The sequence below is a fragment of the Nomascus leucogenys genome, chromosome 8, assembly GCF_006542625.1.
Source record: "Nomascus leucogenys isolate Asia chromosome 8, Asia_NLE_v1, whole genome shotgun sequence".
NCBI lineage: Eukaryota > Metazoa > Chordata > Mammalia > Primates > Hylobatidae > Nomascus > Nomascus leucogenys.
In genome coordinates, this window is record NC_044388.1 from 27,188,804 (window position 1) to 27,206,233 (window position 17,430).

General features: G+C 56.5%; 1 protein-coding gene across 4 annotated transcripts in view; it reads left to right on the forward strand.

The window, feature by feature from the left end:
* BMP1 (bone morphogenetic protein 1) overlaps positions 1 to 17,142 on the forward strand; it is a 47,564-nt gene extending 30,422 nt beyond the window's left edge. For 2 of the 4 annotated variants that reach the window (XM_030816940.1, XM_030816941.1), the window contains 8 exons: positions 236 to 361; positions 1,463 to 1,623; positions 2,023 to 2,203; positions 6,579 to 6,704; positions 11,681 to 11,808; positions 12,129 to 12,342; positions 14,269 to 14,519; positions 16,409 to 17,142. In XM_030816940.1, coding sequence (XP_030672800.1) covers positions 236 to 361; positions 1,463 to 1,623; positions 2,023 to 2,203; positions 6,579 to 6,704; positions 11,681 to 11,808; positions 12,129 to 12,342; positions 14,269 to 14,519; positions 16,409 to 16,543 — 1,322 coding nt within the window. In that variant the 3' untranslated portion in view covers positions 16,544 to 17,142. Of the gene's footprint in view, positions 1 to 235; positions 362 to 1,462; positions 1,624 to 2,022; positions 2,204 to 5,893; positions 6,258 to 6,578; positions 6,705 to 11,680; positions 11,809 to 12,128; positions 12,343 to 14,268; positions 14,520 to 16,408 lie in introns of those variants that run through there. The other 2 variants (XR_004031301.1, XM_030816942.1) reach the window with 2 other exon arrangements.
* The last annotated feature ends 288 nt before the right edge of the window (positions 17,143 to 17,430 follow it).

Here is a 17,430-nt window from a genome sequence, read left to right on the forward strand (position 1 = left end):
AACCCAGTCCGTGTGTTCCGAAGGAAGGCTCTGTGGGGTTCCAGCCATTGGGGAGTTGGGTGGGTCTTGGGGCTGAGTGGACAAGTGAGGCTCACAGCCAACTTCTTCCCTTGAATGGGGGTGAGAGGTGGTCATAAGAAGCATGAGGGACCCTGGACTTGACCCCCAAGCAGAGGTGGGAAGAGGGACCAGGCCCCTGCCTGGAGTCTGTGACACCCTTTCCTTCCCACCACAGAGGTGGACGAGTGCTCTCGGCCCAACCGCGGGGGCTGTGAGCAGCGATGCCTCAACACCCTGGGCAGCTACAAGTGCAGCTGTGACCCCGGGTACGAGCTGGCCCCAGACAAGCGCCGCTGTGAGGGTGAGTGCCCCCGACTGCCTCCGACCCTGTTCTCTCCCTGGCACCAGCCCACCTGCCCAGAATTTTTTTTATTTTTTTTTTTTTAGACAGGCTCTTGCTCTGTCACCCAGGCTGGAAGTACAGTGGCTCAATCTTAGTTCACCACAGCCTCCCATTCCTGGGCTCAAGCAATCCTCCCACCTTAGCCTCCCAAGTAGCTGGGACTACAGGCACACACCACCTTACCCGGCTAATTTTAAAAAATTTTTTGCAGAGATGAGGTCTTACTTTGTTGCCGAGGCTAGTCTCAAACTCCTGGCCTCAAGTACTCCTCCTGCCTCGGCCTCCCAAAGTGCTGGGATCACAGGCTTGAGTCACTGCCAAGATTTCTTATGCCCTTGGACAGACCCCTTCTTGGAAAAGCTAGACGGATACCCCAACACTCTTTTCATAGCTTATGGATAAGAAACACATGTCACATTGCAACCCCGAGAACACACTGTCCCCCCATAGGCTGCATTCTGGCTTTGGGTTTGTTTAGTTTTTTCATTCTTGGGGTGTTTTGGGGTTTTTTTTTTGTAATTGACCACCTTGACTTGCTAATTGATATCACCACCCACCACGGTGATATGATCTACAGGTTGGGAAACCCCTGTTGTGGGACAGGCACTGTTTCCGCCTCTCCACGCATGGCCCCGAGTTGCTGGGGACAGCACTCCGAGGCTAATGGCTCCGGCTCACTAGGCCGATCTTGCCGTGCCCCTGAGCTCTCCCTTTCCGGCACCTCCCAGGACTGCCCCTCCCTGAACTGCTTTCCCTGGGCCCCTTATTCCCCCTCACTCCCTCCTGGCAGATCCTTGGCCTGTTCATTTGCAGAGAAGATAGAAATGGCCACACTTATGACCCCTTAGCTCCCCCACTCCTCCCTACAGGCTCACCCCTGAAGACACCCAGGCCACCCTGCCTTCTCCCATCCGCCCCAGAGGGACCAGACACAGGTCCCTGAGCCTTGGGGAGTCCACAGGCTCCCCATCTTCTCCTTACTGCATCCCAGCCCACATCTCAGCCCTTCCCCCTGGCAGGGGGTCCCCGCAGATGATGCCACCTTCCTTGTCCCCACAGCTGCCTGTGGCGGATTCCTCACCAAGCTCAACGGCTCCATCACCAGCCCGGGCTGGCCCAAGGAGTACCCCCCCAACAAGAACTGCATCTGGCAGCTGGTGGCCCCCACCCAGTACCGCATCTCCCTGCAGTTTGACTTCTTTGAGACAGAGGGCAATGATGTAAGTGCCCACCGGGGGCTGAGGTGGGGCAGGAAGCTGTGAGGCGTGGGCATTCAGCTCAGTGCCTGCTTCCTGTCCTCCGAGAGGGGGCCCGGCAGAAACACTCTGCGAATGTCGAGGAGAGACTGCTCCCCCCTCAGGAAGCACAGGAGGCCCAGCAGGGAGGGCCCCAAAGGGGGTGGGGGGACATGTAGCAAGTGGGAGGAAGGACATTGAGTTAGGGAGGCGTGCGGAGCAAGGGAAGGCTTAGGGCTGGCTTGGGGAGCACGGGAGGATCCAGTGAGGGGGCGTAGCTAAGTCAAGGCTAAAGGATGTGCAGAACAGAGAGCTTCCCGAGGGCAGGAGTAGTCAAGAGAGGCTTCCTGGAGGAGGCGGGCCTGGAGCTGGGCTTCCCTGCAGGTGTGCAAGTACGACTTCGTGGAGGTGCGCAGTGGACTCACAGCCGACTCCAAGCTGCATGGCAAGTTCTGTGGTTCTGAGAAGCCTGAGGTCATCACCTCCCAGTACAACAACATGCGCGTCGAGTTCAAGTCCGACAACACCGTGTCCAAAAAGGGCTTCAAGGCCCACTTCTTCTCAGGTATCCCTGGACTGCCCAGCTCCTAGCCCTGCCTCTCCTCGGAGAACAGGGCTCCCTTTCTCCCTGCCCCTGCACCCCCGTACTCCCCAGCCCTCCCTGATGCCAGGCAGGCGGAGTCTGCCCCCTGCTCCCCACCACTTCATTCTCCCATCAAGCCAGCCCTTCCAGTATCCAAATCCCATTATTCCTGAGCCCTCAGGACTGTAATGACTGGGGCCTGAGGATGGGCAGAACATAAGCATTCAGAAATCAACACCCAGAAGTGAAGAAGGGGTATTCCAGGTGTCAGGAGCTGTGCAAGCCAAGGCCTGGGAGAGGGCATGTCCTAGGAACAGGCAGTTCCAGAACATGGGTAGACAGAGGAGAGGCAGGTGTTTGCCTTGGACTGTATGGGGCAGAGTCTCTGGCAGTGGCGGACTTCTAATCAGACCCTGCACACGCCAAATAGGTTCACTCTGGGGCCTTCAGAAAGATGAGTCTTGGCCGGGCGTGGTGGCTCACGCCTGTAATCCCAGCACTCAGGAAGGCCAAGGCAGGAGGATCACTTGAGGCCAGGAGTTCAAGACCAGCCTAAACAACATAGAGAGACCCCATCTGTATAAAAAAGTTTAAAATTAGCAGGGTGTAGTCGTGTGTGCCTGTAGTCTCAACTACTTAGGAGGCTGAGGTAGGAGGATTGCTTGAGCCCAGGAGTTTGAGGCTGCAGTGAATGATGATCTCGTCACTCACTCCAGACCCTGTTTCTAAAAAGTTTTTTAAAAAGGAGAAGGATGAGTCACCTGCTTCCTTCAATACCAAAGCCTTGGAGCTCCCCTGAGCCGGTGGGTGGGAACTCAGATCCAATTAGCACATGTTGATTGACAGCTGCCCCACCTAAGGCCTGGGCTCCAGTCCCTTGGCCTCATTTGAGCCTTTGATGGCCCCACCTTCGGGTGGTCTCAATGGTGATCAGCAGCCCCCGGCCCAGCCTCTCTGAGCTGATCCTCCGGGTCCAGGAGATCTCCCCTTCTTTGTGAATCACTCAGCCCTTCATCCTGGGCTGAGGCCGTAAGGTAGCTGGTAGTCTCCACAGGTAACAGGACCCAGGCCCATGCAGTGAAGGGCAGGAGTGGAGTTGAGCAGGGGAGACAAGGAGGTCAGGGTCTGGCTGGAGCAGGCCCATGGATCCTCACTCCTGGCCTGCCTGCTGGGCTGGGGCAGGGGATAGGCAGGAAGGCAGGATGCCCACGGCCGAGTCCATGCTGCCTTCCTTCTCCCCTCCTTCGCCCAGGGTCCTGCATCCTCAAGCCCCCTCTGTGGCTGCCCTGCACCCCTGCCTGACTCCTGGATGCCATGCACCTGCCCCTGCACTGGCTCCCTGCTTGGCACTGCCAGCCACCCTGCTCTGCTTACAGTGGCCCATTGACCTCCTGCCCCCAACCCCTGCTTGCTGAGACCCTCCCCATGCCAGGCCAATTTCTTCCCTCCCTGTGCCCACCTGGGACTCCTAAGAGGTGCTCACCAGAGGGTTGAGAGGATGTAACACCCACTCGGGGCAGGCTCTGCCCCGGGAAACCATTACCTGCTTACTCTCGTCTCTTCCTGCCCTTCTGTTGCTCCAGTCTTGGAGGGGGCAGGGGACCGACACTCACATCTGTCAGGCCTGGAATTACTGCTCTGCCCCCATGCCCTGGTCGACACTGTGCCCGCCCCACCCTCGGCCCTGCACAGAGACACACACGCCCACACATGTGCACACACATTGCCCCGTCGCACAAGAAACCTGCAGAGGACCCCCACTGGGGGCATCGAGGCTCAGCCCTCAGGGCCCGGGGCATCTGACTCTGGCCCCCCAGGAGGGGGGCTATTTGGACTTTTGGGACACCCACCGAGGAGACCCTAAGCCAAGAAGGAGAAGAAAGAGCCTGAAGACCTTCAGTCTGACCCCTGCCACCTTCCGGGGCATTTGGGCACTGTAGGGTGAGTGCCATCTCCTTGCCTGGGCCCATGCCCACCTCCTCCACCCCACTCCCCTGCAACCTGCTCCCCCCAGCTCCCAGGTGAGGCTGCCCACTCCTGCCCCGGACACTGAAGCAGCCTTCCTCAGGACTCGCTTTCCCCCACTCATTCATCCAGCCATTCACTTACCCGTTCACTCGCATTTGGCAGGTGTAATTTTACCGCTGCTGTGTACCAGGCACTGGACTAGGTTTCTAGGGCACAAATGTGAGGAAGGGGTGGAGCGAAGACTTTGCTCAGTCCATAAGCTGGGCCCCCCAAAGCTTCTAGCACAGTCACTGGAGACGTTGTCCTCAGTGAACCCCAGGATGGCTCATAGGGTGCCCTTCACCCCCACATTTTCTGCAGGGCTGATTCAAAGGCAGCTCATGGAGGGCTCTCGATCAGGCCCCCTCTGATGTGTTAACTGAGCAAGAACCCTTGAGAAGGACTTGGGGACTCCACCTCTTGGCCTGGTTCCCGTGGCCCCTAGGGGTCTAACCTACCTGATCCTGGGTTGGAGAAGCAGGGCCTTCTGGAAGCCCATGTTCCAGCCCTTGGGCCCCCCTCCTGATGGGGATCAGGAATAGGCCCCCTTGCACAGACCCCCACCTGGCCAGCTCAGTGCCAGCAGACATCTTTCTACCTCATGGTTCATCTCTGGAATTCTGGGGGTCCACTGGATCCCTCATCTTCCCTGGATATGCCTGCTTCTATGCCAGGCACATCATCCCCCAAGTGACCACAGACAGACCTGAGTGTACGTGCCTGTGGCACACACACCCCTGTGACCATGTGCACTTCTGTGCCCTGGGGCACAGATGGTGTATTCATTGTGTGAGTGCATGTGTGGGTCTGTGACACGTGGCAGTTGCTCCTCTGTGAGCCATCTGCTAATGAGCTACATCTCTGCCTTTACACGTGACTTTGTATCCATGTCTAGGTGTCCATGTGCCTGTGTGTGCAGATGTGTCCTGTCCCTGGGTGTGTCTGTGCCTGTGTGTGTGTTGATATCTGTGCCTGCCTCTTCACACATAGGTGGGAATGCAGAGTGTGTATTCTTTGTATGCACCTGTACACAGGCTGGGCGGGCAAGTGAGGATGCGTATGTGATTGGCTGTGTCTGTATCTGCATTTGCATGGTGTATTGGAGATTGGAGCTGTGTGTCTGTGCGTGTGTGGGTAGTGTGTACCGTGTGCACATGTGTGTGTGTGTCTGTGGACCAGCGCCTGTGTTGCCACATTTGGGTGACAGTACATCCATGCACTGGGTCTGCAGGTGTATTTGTGAGTGTGTGTGTCTGTCTAACACACTCTGTAGATGTCACTGCCTGAATGAGAGCCAGAGCGGAGCTCTCCCCAGTCCTTCCCAAGTACTGCTCCCCTCTACCGACGACTCCTCAGTTCTCTCCTTCCCTGATGCAATGCACGCCTAGTGGGCTACATGTGCCAACCCTCCAGGCCTTCTCCTGCCACAGGCTCTGTCTCTGTCCCATCGCTGTGCCCTCCTGCCCCTGCTAACCCAGCCCTCCGTGCCCTGGATGCGCCCGGACATGGCCACCCCGCATGTGTGTCCGCCTGCCCTCCCGCCCCACCCTGCCCCTCGGACCCACCTCGGAGGCCCTGGGTCTGGTTTTCACTGCTGTCCCTCCCTGGTCCCTGCCCTCCACCCCCACCCCTTGGTCCCTTTTCTTCTTCTCTCTCTCGTTTCAGAAAAGAGGCCAGCTCTGCAGCCCCCTCGGGGACGCCCCCACCAGCTCAAATTCCGAGTGCAGAAAAGAAACCGGACCCCCCAGTGAGGCCTGCCAGGCCTCCCGGACCCTTTGTTACTCAGGAACCTCACCTTGGACGGAATGGGATGGGGGCTTCGGTGCCCACCCACCCCCCACCTCCACTCTGCCATTCCGGCCCACCTCCCTCTGGCCGGACAGAACTGGTGCTCTCTTCTCCCCACTGTGCCCGTCCGCGGACCGGGGACCCTTCCCCGTGCCCTACCCCCTCCCATTTTGATGGTGTCTGTGACATTTCCTGTTGTGAAGTAAAAGAGGGACCCTGCGTCCTGCTCCTTTCTCTTGCAGTCTGCTTGTCCATGTGTCTATTTTTCCACTTGTCCATCTGTCCAGTAAGCAGGTAATGGTGACCCATGCTGGTCCGCTCGGACCCCTGTCCTCCTCTCCCCACAGCTGGGCCCTGCTCAGCTGGTCCTGTTGGATGCAGTGCCCCTTTGGACCCCCTTGTCGCCTGGCCTCCCACTCCCCGCCACCTGGCCTGGCCAGCTCTGCCGGCTGTTGCTTTGTCCCAGTGGGAGAAAGCCCAGCCAGGCCTCCACTTCCCCCTGGGGCATCCAGACCTCAGCCCTGCACAGACCCAGCGTCTGCCCTTATTTGCTCCCCTGCAGACAAGGACGAGTGCTCCAAGGATAACGGCGGCTGCCAGCAGGACTGCGTCAACACGTTCGGCAGTTATGAGTGCCAGTGCCGCAGTGGCTTCGTCCTCCATGACAACAAGCACGACTGCAAAGAAGGTACGGGCTGCATGCTAGGGGCGTCTGGGCTTGAAGGACCCACTGCTGGGAGTGGAAGGCCAGAGGGTCATCTCCATCAGCCTCCATTTAGATTCTGAGGCCTGAATGATCTCCGAGGCCCCCTCATTCCCCCACCCACCTGGTACATAGATCCCCCTTCCGCAATGTCGGAGCCACACGCTCACTTCTGTTGCCCACATTAGGAGAGGAGGAGCTCACGGCTGCTCTGAGGCTTCATTTTCAGACCTTTCTAGTTTGCACTTCTTAAAACCATGTCCAAGTCTCTTTGTGACTTCCTACCAGCACAGAGGCAAGAAAGGATAGTGGGTAAGAGCACAGCCTCCAGAGCCAGGTGGCCTGGCCCAGCCCTGCCACTTCACTAGCTGTGTGCCTTTGAGTGACTCCTTGACCCTCTCTGTGCCTTGGTTTGCTCCTGCGTAAAATGTAGATAATAATAATAGTACCCACCTCAGAGAGGCATTGGGAGCTTGAAATGCCCCAAGCAGGGCCTGGCTCACCGCAAGCACAGTGGCATCTGTTACCATTATCGGTCACACTTATAACCCCTGGGGATGCTCAGAACAGGGCCACTGCCTTCCTGGCAGTGAAGCCCTGCACACATTTAAAAATAGCTCTAGGCCAGGCGCGGTGGCTCATGCCTGTAATCCCAGTACTTTGGGAGGCCGAGGCAGGAGGATCACTTGAGCTCAGACATTCAAGACCAGCCTGGGCAACACAGTGAGACTGTCTGTATTTTATTTTTAAACAGGTTTTTAAACTAGAAATAAAGTAAAATAGGCTGGTGCGGTGGTTCACACCTGTAATCCCAGCAGTTTGGGAGGCTGAGGCGGGCAGATTGCTTCAGCCCAGGAGTTCAAGACCAACCTGGGCAACATGGCGAAACCCCATCTTTACAATAAATACAAAAGATTAGCTGGGTGTGGTGGTGCACGCCTATAGTCCCAGCTACCCTGGAGGCTGAGGTGGGAGAATCACCTGAGTCTGGGGAGGTTGAGGCTGCATGAGCTGAGATGACACCACTGCACTCCAGCCTGGGTGACAGAGTGGGAAAAAACAAATAAATATATAAAAATATAAATAAATAAATAAAGCAAAATAAAAACAGCTGTCATGGCATCGCCAGCCTAGGTGACAGAGTGGGAAGAAATAAATAGATAAAGCAAAACAAAAACAGCTCTCATGGCATCACCAGTATCCCCTAATACCTCCTGGGACTTGATACCTCACAGGCCCGCTCGCAGTCAGGGATTCCACTGTGGCCCTTGCCTGCTGGGTGTGTCCAATCCCAGCAGCACAACACAGACTTGCTTCTAGCATTGAACATCTGTGTGACTTTGGGTGAGTCACTCAACCTCTCTGTGTTTCAGTTTCCTCATCCATGAAATGATAAAAAATGATAGGCCAGGTGCAGTGGCTCACGCCTGTAATCCCAGTACTTTGGGAGGCCAAGGCGATCAGATCACTTGAGGTCAGGAATTCAAGACCAGCTTGGCCAACATTATGAAACCCCGTCTCTACTAAAAATACAAAAATTTAGCCAGGCGTGGTAGCACGCACCTGTAATCCCAGATACTCAGGAGGCTGAGGCAGGAGAATTGCTTGAACCTGGAAAGCAGAGGTTGCAGTGAGCTGAGATCATGCCATTGCGCTCCAGCCTGGGCAACAGCGCAAGACTCCGTTTCAAAAAATAAAAAATAGTAAAAATTATACCTACCTTGCAAGGTACTAAGCTTTATAGACATGGCTCTGAGCCCTTAGCACCATGCTTGGCAAGTGACTCTTCCCACCCTGGTTAGGTTGACAACCCAGGTATAAACAGATGAGCTGCTCAAAAGTAGAAACAGAACTGAAGCCCTCAACAGTGAACCAGTGGACAGTCGAGGGCTTCCAACCCCATGACCTCAGGCTTCCCAAATACACAGTTCCCGAGTCATGGAACTAGCTAGAGGGGACCTTATACTGATATTGTCTAAACTGCATTCTGTCTCTGTACTCCCCTGTGTGAAAAGATGGTTTGATAAAGAACAGAATCCACAAGATAGCCAGGACTGGGGTGAAGCTCCTGGAGAAGATGGCCTGTTTACCTTTTCATCTGCTGATTCACCTTAGAAGCATGTGTGGTTTCTTACTCAGGTGATAGGTTAATTACAGATCTGTAAGCATTTCCTGATTCCTACGGAGGACCCAGCACTATGCAAAGATCTGTAGGGAATTCAAGACAGGAACCCCTCTGTTCCCATGGAGATTGCAGCCTAGCTGGGGAGAGACATGGGCGTGCAAGGAACACAGGGGGCATGGAAGGCCAGAGCGCAAAGAGGGAGGGCAGGGAGCTGTGTGAACCCACCGATGGGTAATGGTGACAGCTCACGGTTCAAGTGTGGGTAGACGGGAGCTTCACCTGCCTCCACCAAGGACTTGAGAGGCCCTGTTTTCTGGGCCCTCGTGCTGTATCTTGCCCATCCTTTTCCCCACCAGTCATAGTGCCTGGCTGCCTGTTTCCCCCTGTGAAACCTGTCCAATAACGTGATCATGAATCATCATCAGCTTTTAAATTTGAGTTGGGGCCAGGCGTGGTGGCTCATGCCCGTAATCCCAGCACTTTGGGAAGCTGATGGGGGCAGACTGCCTGAGCTCAGGAGCTCGAGACCAGCCTGGGCAACATGGCAAAACCCATCTCCACTAAAAATACAAAAAATTAGCCAGGCGTGGTGGCGCAAGCCTATAGTCCCAGCTGCTTGGGAGGCTGAGGCACAAGAATCGCTTGAACCTGGGAGGCGGAGGTTGCAGTGAGCCAGGATCGTGCCACTTCACTCCAGCCTGGGTGACAGAGTAAGACCTTGTCCCACCCACCCCCCCAAAAAAAATTGAGTCGGGGAAGCCATGCTTTTCAGAGGCAGAAGTCAGATTGCCGTGGATTGAGGAGACCTGCAGTGAGAGTGTGGCCATAGCAAGTGTTCTCGAAGGCGAGCTGGAAAGAAAAGGAGAGAGATGGGCTGTAGCTGGAGGGGCCTGGGAGAGCTCTTTCAGGATGTGTGAAGGTTCCGAGGCTGCAGAGCTGAGGGAGAGCGTGAGGCTGGATCATTTGTGGTGTGAGGGTTCCCAGGCGTGGGCAGCAATGAGCTGCACCTCCCAGAAGGGCAGTCCATCCTGATGGCGAGGAGGGACACTTGCTCTGAGGCTGCAGGGCAGCAGGGCAGGTGGGTTTGCAGGTCGGAGTCTAGAGGTTGAAGCCATTCATAGCAGAAGGCCCTGGCTTTCTCAGGAGATAGGAGAGAGGTGGTCTGCCACTGGGAGCTGACACAGTGGCTTGAGGAGGGGGCTGGATGTTTGCAGCAGTTACTAAGGAGGTGAGAGATGGAGCTGGTAAAGGCCAAATCCAAAGAGTATCAAGTGGTCTGGGGGCCCAGGTGAGGCTGGAGCCACAGGTGGGGTTTTCTAAGATGGTGCTGTGCAGAGCCAGGGATGCAGGGCCATGCAGGGTCAGAGGAGCAGGCTGGGTGGTCAGCCCTGCAGTCAGTTAAGTCAATCGAGGAGGAAATACTGGGAGAGAATAGAAAGATCAAGACCCTGGAAGTCTCTCTAAAATTAGGAGGCCAGCCAGGCACAGTGGCTCATGCCTGTGACCCTAGCAATTTGGGAAGCTGAGGCAGGAGGATCGCTTGAAACCAGGAGTTTGAGATCAGCCTGGGCAACATAGTGAGACCCCGTCTCTACAAAAAGTAAAAAAGAAAAAAATTACCCAGGTGGCATGCCTGTAGTCCCAGCTACTTGGGAGGCTGAGGCAGGAGGATCACTTGAGCCTGGGAGCGCAGGCTACGGTGAGCTATGATCGCACTACTGTACTCCAGCCTGGGTAGCAAAGTGAGAACCCGTTTTTGTTTTTGCTTTTTAATTTTAATAAAGCCGAATGGCCATGGTCAGGAAGGTGAGGTCCTGAGCACCCCGAAGGAACAGGAGGTGGCTACAGAGGGGTGATGTGTTGTGGTGTGGAGAAACAGTGGATGATGACAAAGCCCTCAGGGAACTGAGAGGCTGTCTTGGGTGGACCATTTTATGTCTGTTGACTTCACCTGGGAGGGTAGCAGGAGTGGGGGTGTGGAGAACTCAGTCAGGTGTCAAAGTCCCCTGTGACTGTCCAGGCTGCTGGAGATCAGTGGATGACAGCTTCAAGAAGGGGCACAGGTCAGCCGGGTGGGGTGGCTCATGCCTGTAATCCCAGCACTTTGGAAGGCCTAGGCAGGCAGATCACTTGGGGCCAGGAGTTCGAGACCAGCCTGGCCAACATGGTGAAACCCTGTCTCTACTAAAAACACAAAAATTAGCCGGGCATAGTGGCTCACGCCTGTAATCCCAGCACTTTGGGAGGCCAAGGTGGGCAGATTACCTGAGGTCGGGAGTTTGAGACCAGCCTTGCCAACATGGCAAAACCCTGTCTCAACTAAAAATACAAAAATTAGCCAGACATGGTGGCGCATGCCTGTAATCCAAGATACTCAGCAGGCTAAGGCAGGAGAATCACTTAAACATGGGAGGTGGAGGTTGCAGTGAGCCGAGATCACACCACTGCACTCCAGCCTAGGCAGCAGAGCGAGACTCCATCTCAAAAAAAAAAAAAGAAAAGAAAAGAAAAGAAAAATGGAGAGGCACAGGTGATGTGACCCCTGTGGCCCAACACCTACAAAGGTCAGGGGGTTGTCCAGGGGAGCCTGCGATGGCTGCTTCATAAGTGCTGCCATGTGAGGCGTCACTCAAGGCTTTTGTAGGAATCGGGCAGCTAGATTTTCCCCAGACACAGTAACCTCATGAAAAAGAAATGATGCCTGCCTGTCATCCAGTTCGTAAGTGGGACAAGAGATGGAAGAAAGGAGGGGGGCAGGAGGGAAGGGCCTTCCCCACAGGAGGCATCGGAGCTTGGGGTCCCTCTCTATCCCCTTCCGTCACTCGCTTCCCTGCAGCCGGCTGTGACCACAAGGTGACATCCACCAGTGGTACCATCACCAGCCCCAACTGGCCTGACAAGTATCCCAGCAAGAAGGAGTGCACGTGGGCCATCTCCAGCACCCCCGGGCACCGGGTCAAGCTGGTAAGGGGTCCCCTCCCCACTCCTCATGCGGTGTGGCCGCCCCCAGTCAGAGGCACTGCCCAGAGCCACACAGGCTGCAGGCTGAGCCCAGAGGCCTGCCACCCTCAGCAGACCCCAAGTCTGGCCTGGACAGAGGCCCCTTTCCCAGTATAAATTAGGGGCATCCCTGCCTTCGCCCTATTCCTGGGCCCTCCTTCACTGTCATCCCCAGCTGTGGCCGCTCCCATGGGTGTCTGTGAGGCCTAGGTTTGGGGCCCCCATCCTCACCCCACCTGCCCTCCAGCCAAATTTTTAATCTGTGCTCCTTCCTCATCCCCCAGACCTTCATGGAGATGGACATCGAGTCCCAGCCTGAGTGTGCCTACGACCACCTGGAGGTGTTCGATGGGCGAGACGCCAAGGCCCCCGTCCTCGGCCGCTTCTGTGGGAGCAAGAAGCCCGAGCCCGTCCTGGCCACAGGCAGCCGCATGTTCCTGCGCTTCTACTCAGATAACTCGGTCCAGCGAAAGGGCTTCCAGGCCTCCCATGCCACAGGTACTGTCACTGGTTGTGGGAGTGTTCACTGAGCCTGGTCTCCAAGACTGGGGTAGAGTCGGGGGTTTCAAAGCGGATATGAAGGTATAGAGGGACTGAGCCCTGTGACCCAGGGCCAGGCTTGTGGGTGATGCAAACATTGTGTCCTGAGAACCAGGCCTCGGGGGCAGGGATAGGAGGGTGTGGTTAGGGGTTAGGATGGCAGTGATGATGATGGGCAGGAGAGGTTAGGGAACTCAGGGACAGAGAGGAAAGCCCCCAGAGGTCCTCCTGAGTGCACACTGGCCACCGCAGCAGCCCAGCCACCCACCAACCCTGAAATATATTCTATTCATTCTCTGATATTTATTTATTTATTTTTATTTTTATTTATTTTTTATTTTTTGAGATGGAGTCTTGCTCTGTCGCCCAGGCGGGAGTGCAGTGGTTCAATCTCGGTTCACTGCAACCTCTGCTTCCTGGGTTCAAGTGATTCTCCTGCCTCAGCCTCCCATGTAGCTGGGATTACAGGAGCCTGCCACCACGCCCAGCTGATTTTTGTATTTTTAGTAGAGACAGGGTTTCACCATGTTGGCCAGGCCAGTCTCAAACTGCTGACCTCAGGTGATCCGCCCGCCTTGGCCTCCCAAAGTGCTGAGATTACAGGCATGAGCCACCGTGCCCAGCCCATTCTCCTGATACTTATTGACATGTAGCATGGATGAGGCTGCATCCTAAATGCAGGTCCCAGAAACAGACCAAGCAAAGATCCCAGCCCTCGAGGGGCTTGCTCGGCTTTCACTTGCTTGTTTATTTAGCAGCCATGAACTGAGCTCCGCTCTGTAAGAGGACTAAGGGGCACGTGGCCTGAATCAGGCATGAGCCCTTCACCCCTGCCCCCCACCCCATACTAGGAACTCACAGTCCAGGAGAGAGACAAGGCAGGCACCACCTGTGACAGCATGAGCCCAAGCGGGAGCCAGGCAGGAAGAAAGGCACCCCGGCCTCACTGGGCATGAGTTGGTAGAGGCATTCGAGGCAGGGGGAGGTGCCCAGGCAGAGACACAACCCCAGCCCAGCCCAGAGTGTGCCCAGGTGACAGCAGGTCCTTTAGTTTGGCCGAAGCAACAGGTGTGTGAGGACAGCAGGTTGTGGGAATGATGTGGCTGCAGAGAAAGGCTGGAGTCCAGGGGGATGCCTTGAGTGCTAGACCAAGGATGCCACGAGGGAGCTTTGCAGTCTCCTCCTGGGTCCTGAGCCACCTGTCAGGGCATCCCCAGAGCTGATGGTCCACAGCCTCTCCTCTTCCCCTTCAACTCAGTCCCTGACCCAGCCCCACCCGGCCCTCACCCCACCTCCTCTAGGGAGACCTGAGCACCAGGTGCACAAAGGCCAGAGGGCCTGGGGAGGAGGGTGGCCCCATGCACTGTCCTCTGCCCCTCCCAGCACAGGGTCACAAACCAGAGGCCTGGAACTCCCTCTGGCCCTCAGACCTGCTATGTTTGGCCCACGCTATGTTTTTTTTTAAAATGTGAGCCAACACTTAAAAGTTAGGCGTTTTCACATAAAACCCAGATGTACAGCTTCTCTCTTGAAAATGGAAGCTGTGGCGACACTGGGCCCACATTCTTCCATGACAGCCATCAGCTGGAGAAAATGAGCAATGCCCTCTTTAGACAAAGTGTGTGGTGCCTCGTGCCACCGCTCCACGCTGCCTTCCTCTCAGTGAGCCTCACCCCCTGTCCCTCTCAACCTAGGGCCAAGTTCCTTTATTTAGAGATGGGGCAGCACAGCAATGTTCTGGGCCAGGCCTGCACCCACCCATCACTGGCCACGTGGCCTTCGTCCAGGCCTCCATCCTGCCATGAGGGTGCACCATGGCATGGTGCACCATGGGGCCTGGCACCTGTAGTACTCAGGGCTGGTGGCCAATCTTGTCCCCTACAGAGTGCGGGGGCCAGGTAAGGGCAGACGTGAAGACAAAGGACCTTTACTCCCACGCCCAGTTTGGCGACAACAACTACCCTGGGGGTGTGGACTGCGAGTGGGTCATTGTGGCCGAGGAAGGCTACGGCGTGGAGCTCGTGTTCCAGACCTTTGAGGTGGAGGAGGAGACCGACTGCGGCTATGACTACATGGAGCTCTTCGACGGCTACGACAGCACAGCCCCCAGGCTGGGGCGCTACTGTGGCTCAGGGGTGAGGCCCCCACCCCTCGCCCTCCTGGCCCCATGCCCCACACTGTCCTCCACCCTTCTCATCCCAGTCTCCAAGACCTAGCGCCCACACAGGCCCCGGAAGTTGAGTGCAGCATGCATGTGGCCCTCTGTGGGAGCCCAGAGGCCCGGCCTGGTTGGGGCTACTCAGAGACACTGCCCCATCCCCGACCTAGGAAACTGAGTCCTTTCTGGGCAACCTAGAAGTTCCTATGGCCTCTGACCCAGGCCTGCCTCAGAACCAGTTGGCCAGGGCCTGCAGGGGATGGAGCTTCCCCTGTCCCTCCTTTCCTTACCCCTCCTCCAAGGCAGCCCACCAGGGCCTGGAATAGGGGGCAGAGATTGGCACCAGAGCCGGGGACAGCGGGCCTGAGTGGGACAGGGGGCCTGAGCAGAGTGGCCCTCACCAGTCCTTTTGCCAGAGCCGTAAACACCCTTGTCATTTCCTCTGCCAGTTTCTCCTCCTGATGAAAGGCCAGCTTGTCCCAAAGCTCTTGCTGCTGCTGTCCCAGTGGCCTCTGGGCACTGCTTCTTGGTCCATAAAATGGCACATTCAGAGGCAATGAGCAAAAGTCAGCTTGATGGGCTTTTCCCTAAGGACATGGGCTAGCTTTATGGGGAGGATTTATTTTCCTCCCTGTAAGAGCTTGCAGCTTCTTCTTTTTTTTTTTTTTTTTTTTTTTTTGTCCTTTCCTGAGGACTTCAAAGAGACAGACTTCTGTTCCTACCCATCTCTCTCTCTCCCTCTCACACAGACACACACACACTGGCACACCCACTTGCATGCACTTTCAAACACACTGTCCCTCCTGTCACCTCCCTGGTCCCCTGCCTATCTCATGGCTGTGTCCCAGCCAGCCTGGGTGCCCCAGGAAGGGTTAAAGCTCCTGGAAGCTGCAGCAGCTACTGGACCCAGCATTGGCTGAACCTCCCCCAGGAGCAGAGCTTCAGCCCTTGTGTGGCTGGCAGGGCTGGGACAAGGTGGAGCCTGAAGCAGCTTGGCTGCCCTGGTGTCCCCTGGCTGCCAGGCTAGTGTCCCCTCCCCTCTTTGCTCTTTCTTCGGAATCACACACCAAATTGGATGTCCCCAGGTGTCTTCTTCCAGAGACCTCCCCCAGACTGAGTTGACTGGAAGGGACTTGGGGAAGGATCAGGGCCTCCTGGCACAACTACTGGGAATGTCCTCAACGTTCTCAGAAATGATTTCTTCTGTGCCTGGAAGGCCAGGGCGTTGACGTCCGATGCTCTGCAGGCTGACCTCACTCAGTAGGCTTGCAGGACGCACCTAAGAAGGGCCCGGGAGCAGACCTTGGCCAGGTGCCAGAGGAGAGGCGGGGCAAGGCGTAGGGATGGCAGAGTCCAGGTCTGGGGGACACTGTGCTTCTCTCCAAAACTTCCTCCACACTCCAGCAGAGAAGTGGCTGTGCCATCTTCCCTAAGAGTCCGCTGGGACAGCAGGAAGTCATGCCATTCAAAGAACTCCCTCCCTTTGCAAAATACTTTGACATCAGTGCAGTCCTTTGTTTTTCCCCAGCACCCCTCCTAGGCATGGAGAGCAGAGACCTTTTGCTCCTGTTTGTGGCTGAGGGAAGTAAGGCCCAGAGATGGGAGGTGGCTTGCCTGAGACTACACAACTCAGTTAGTAGTTATAGCAGAGCTGGGTTTACTGGAACTTAGTTCTCTTGGGCCCATGCCTCCTCCCCTCCCCAGGTTCCTCATTAAACTAGCAAGAAGCCCCATGCTTCAAGCAGCGGGGAGAATCTGGTGGCTGCCTGGGAGCCTCCTGCCCCTCAAAGCTGGGGATCTTGGGGAGGCAGGAGAGCAGCCCCAGCCCCTCTTCCTCCACCTTACCCTATCTCTTTTCTCTGCCAGCCTCCTGAGGAGGTGTACTCGGCGGGAGATTCTGTCCTGGTGAAGTTCCACTCGGATGACACCATCACCAAAAAAGGTTTCCACCTGCGATACACCAGCACCAAGTTCCAGGACACACTCCACAGCAGGAAGTGACCACTGCCTGAGCAGGGGCAGGGACCGGAGCCTGCTGCCCTTGGTTGCCTAGACTGGACAGTGGGGGTAAGCGGAAGGCGACGCACCATCCCTCTCCCCCAGGCCCCAGGACCTGCAGGGCCAATGGCCCAGTGAGACTGTCCATAGGAGGTGGGGGAACTGGACTCCGGCATAAGCCACTTCCCCACAACCCCCCCACCAGCATGGGGCTGGGGCCAGGGAGCAGAGCTTCCACAAGACATTTCGAAGTCACCATTCCTCTCTTGGGGGGCCCTGCCTGGTGGCAAGAGGGAATGTCAGCAGGACCCCATCGCCATCCCTGTGTCTCTACACGCTGTATTGTGTATCGCCAGGGGCATTATTTTCATTGTAATGTTCATTTCCCACCCCTGCTCCAGCCTCGATTTGGTTTTATTTTGAGTCCCCACTCCACCACCCCAGTTTCCTGGGGCACAAGTGTCTGTGCGTGTCCCCCAGGAGCAGCTGTGGGGAGCCGATGGGGAGGGGATGGAGAAACAAGACAGGGCTTCTCTCAGGCCCAGTGGCCGGTCAGCCACACCAGGGCACCGCAGCCAATAAACCGAAAGTGTTACAGCCAATATCCTGTGCCAGATGTTGTCTGGGCCATGGGGGCGGAACCGTCATGTTCCAGATGTACGGGCTTGCTGTGGAGGCTGGCATGCAGCCAGGGCACCTGGCATCACGGGCTGCCCTTCCCTCCCCTGATCCCAGGCTGCCGAGGGTGTAATTTCACACTCAGGCACACATACTCACAGGCACCCATCGCAGCACGCACACACACCACACGCACTGCTTGCGGTCCTCCCACATGAGGGGAGGGGTGGAACATTCCATAAAGTGGCTGTTTGGTGGGGAGGGAAGAAGGA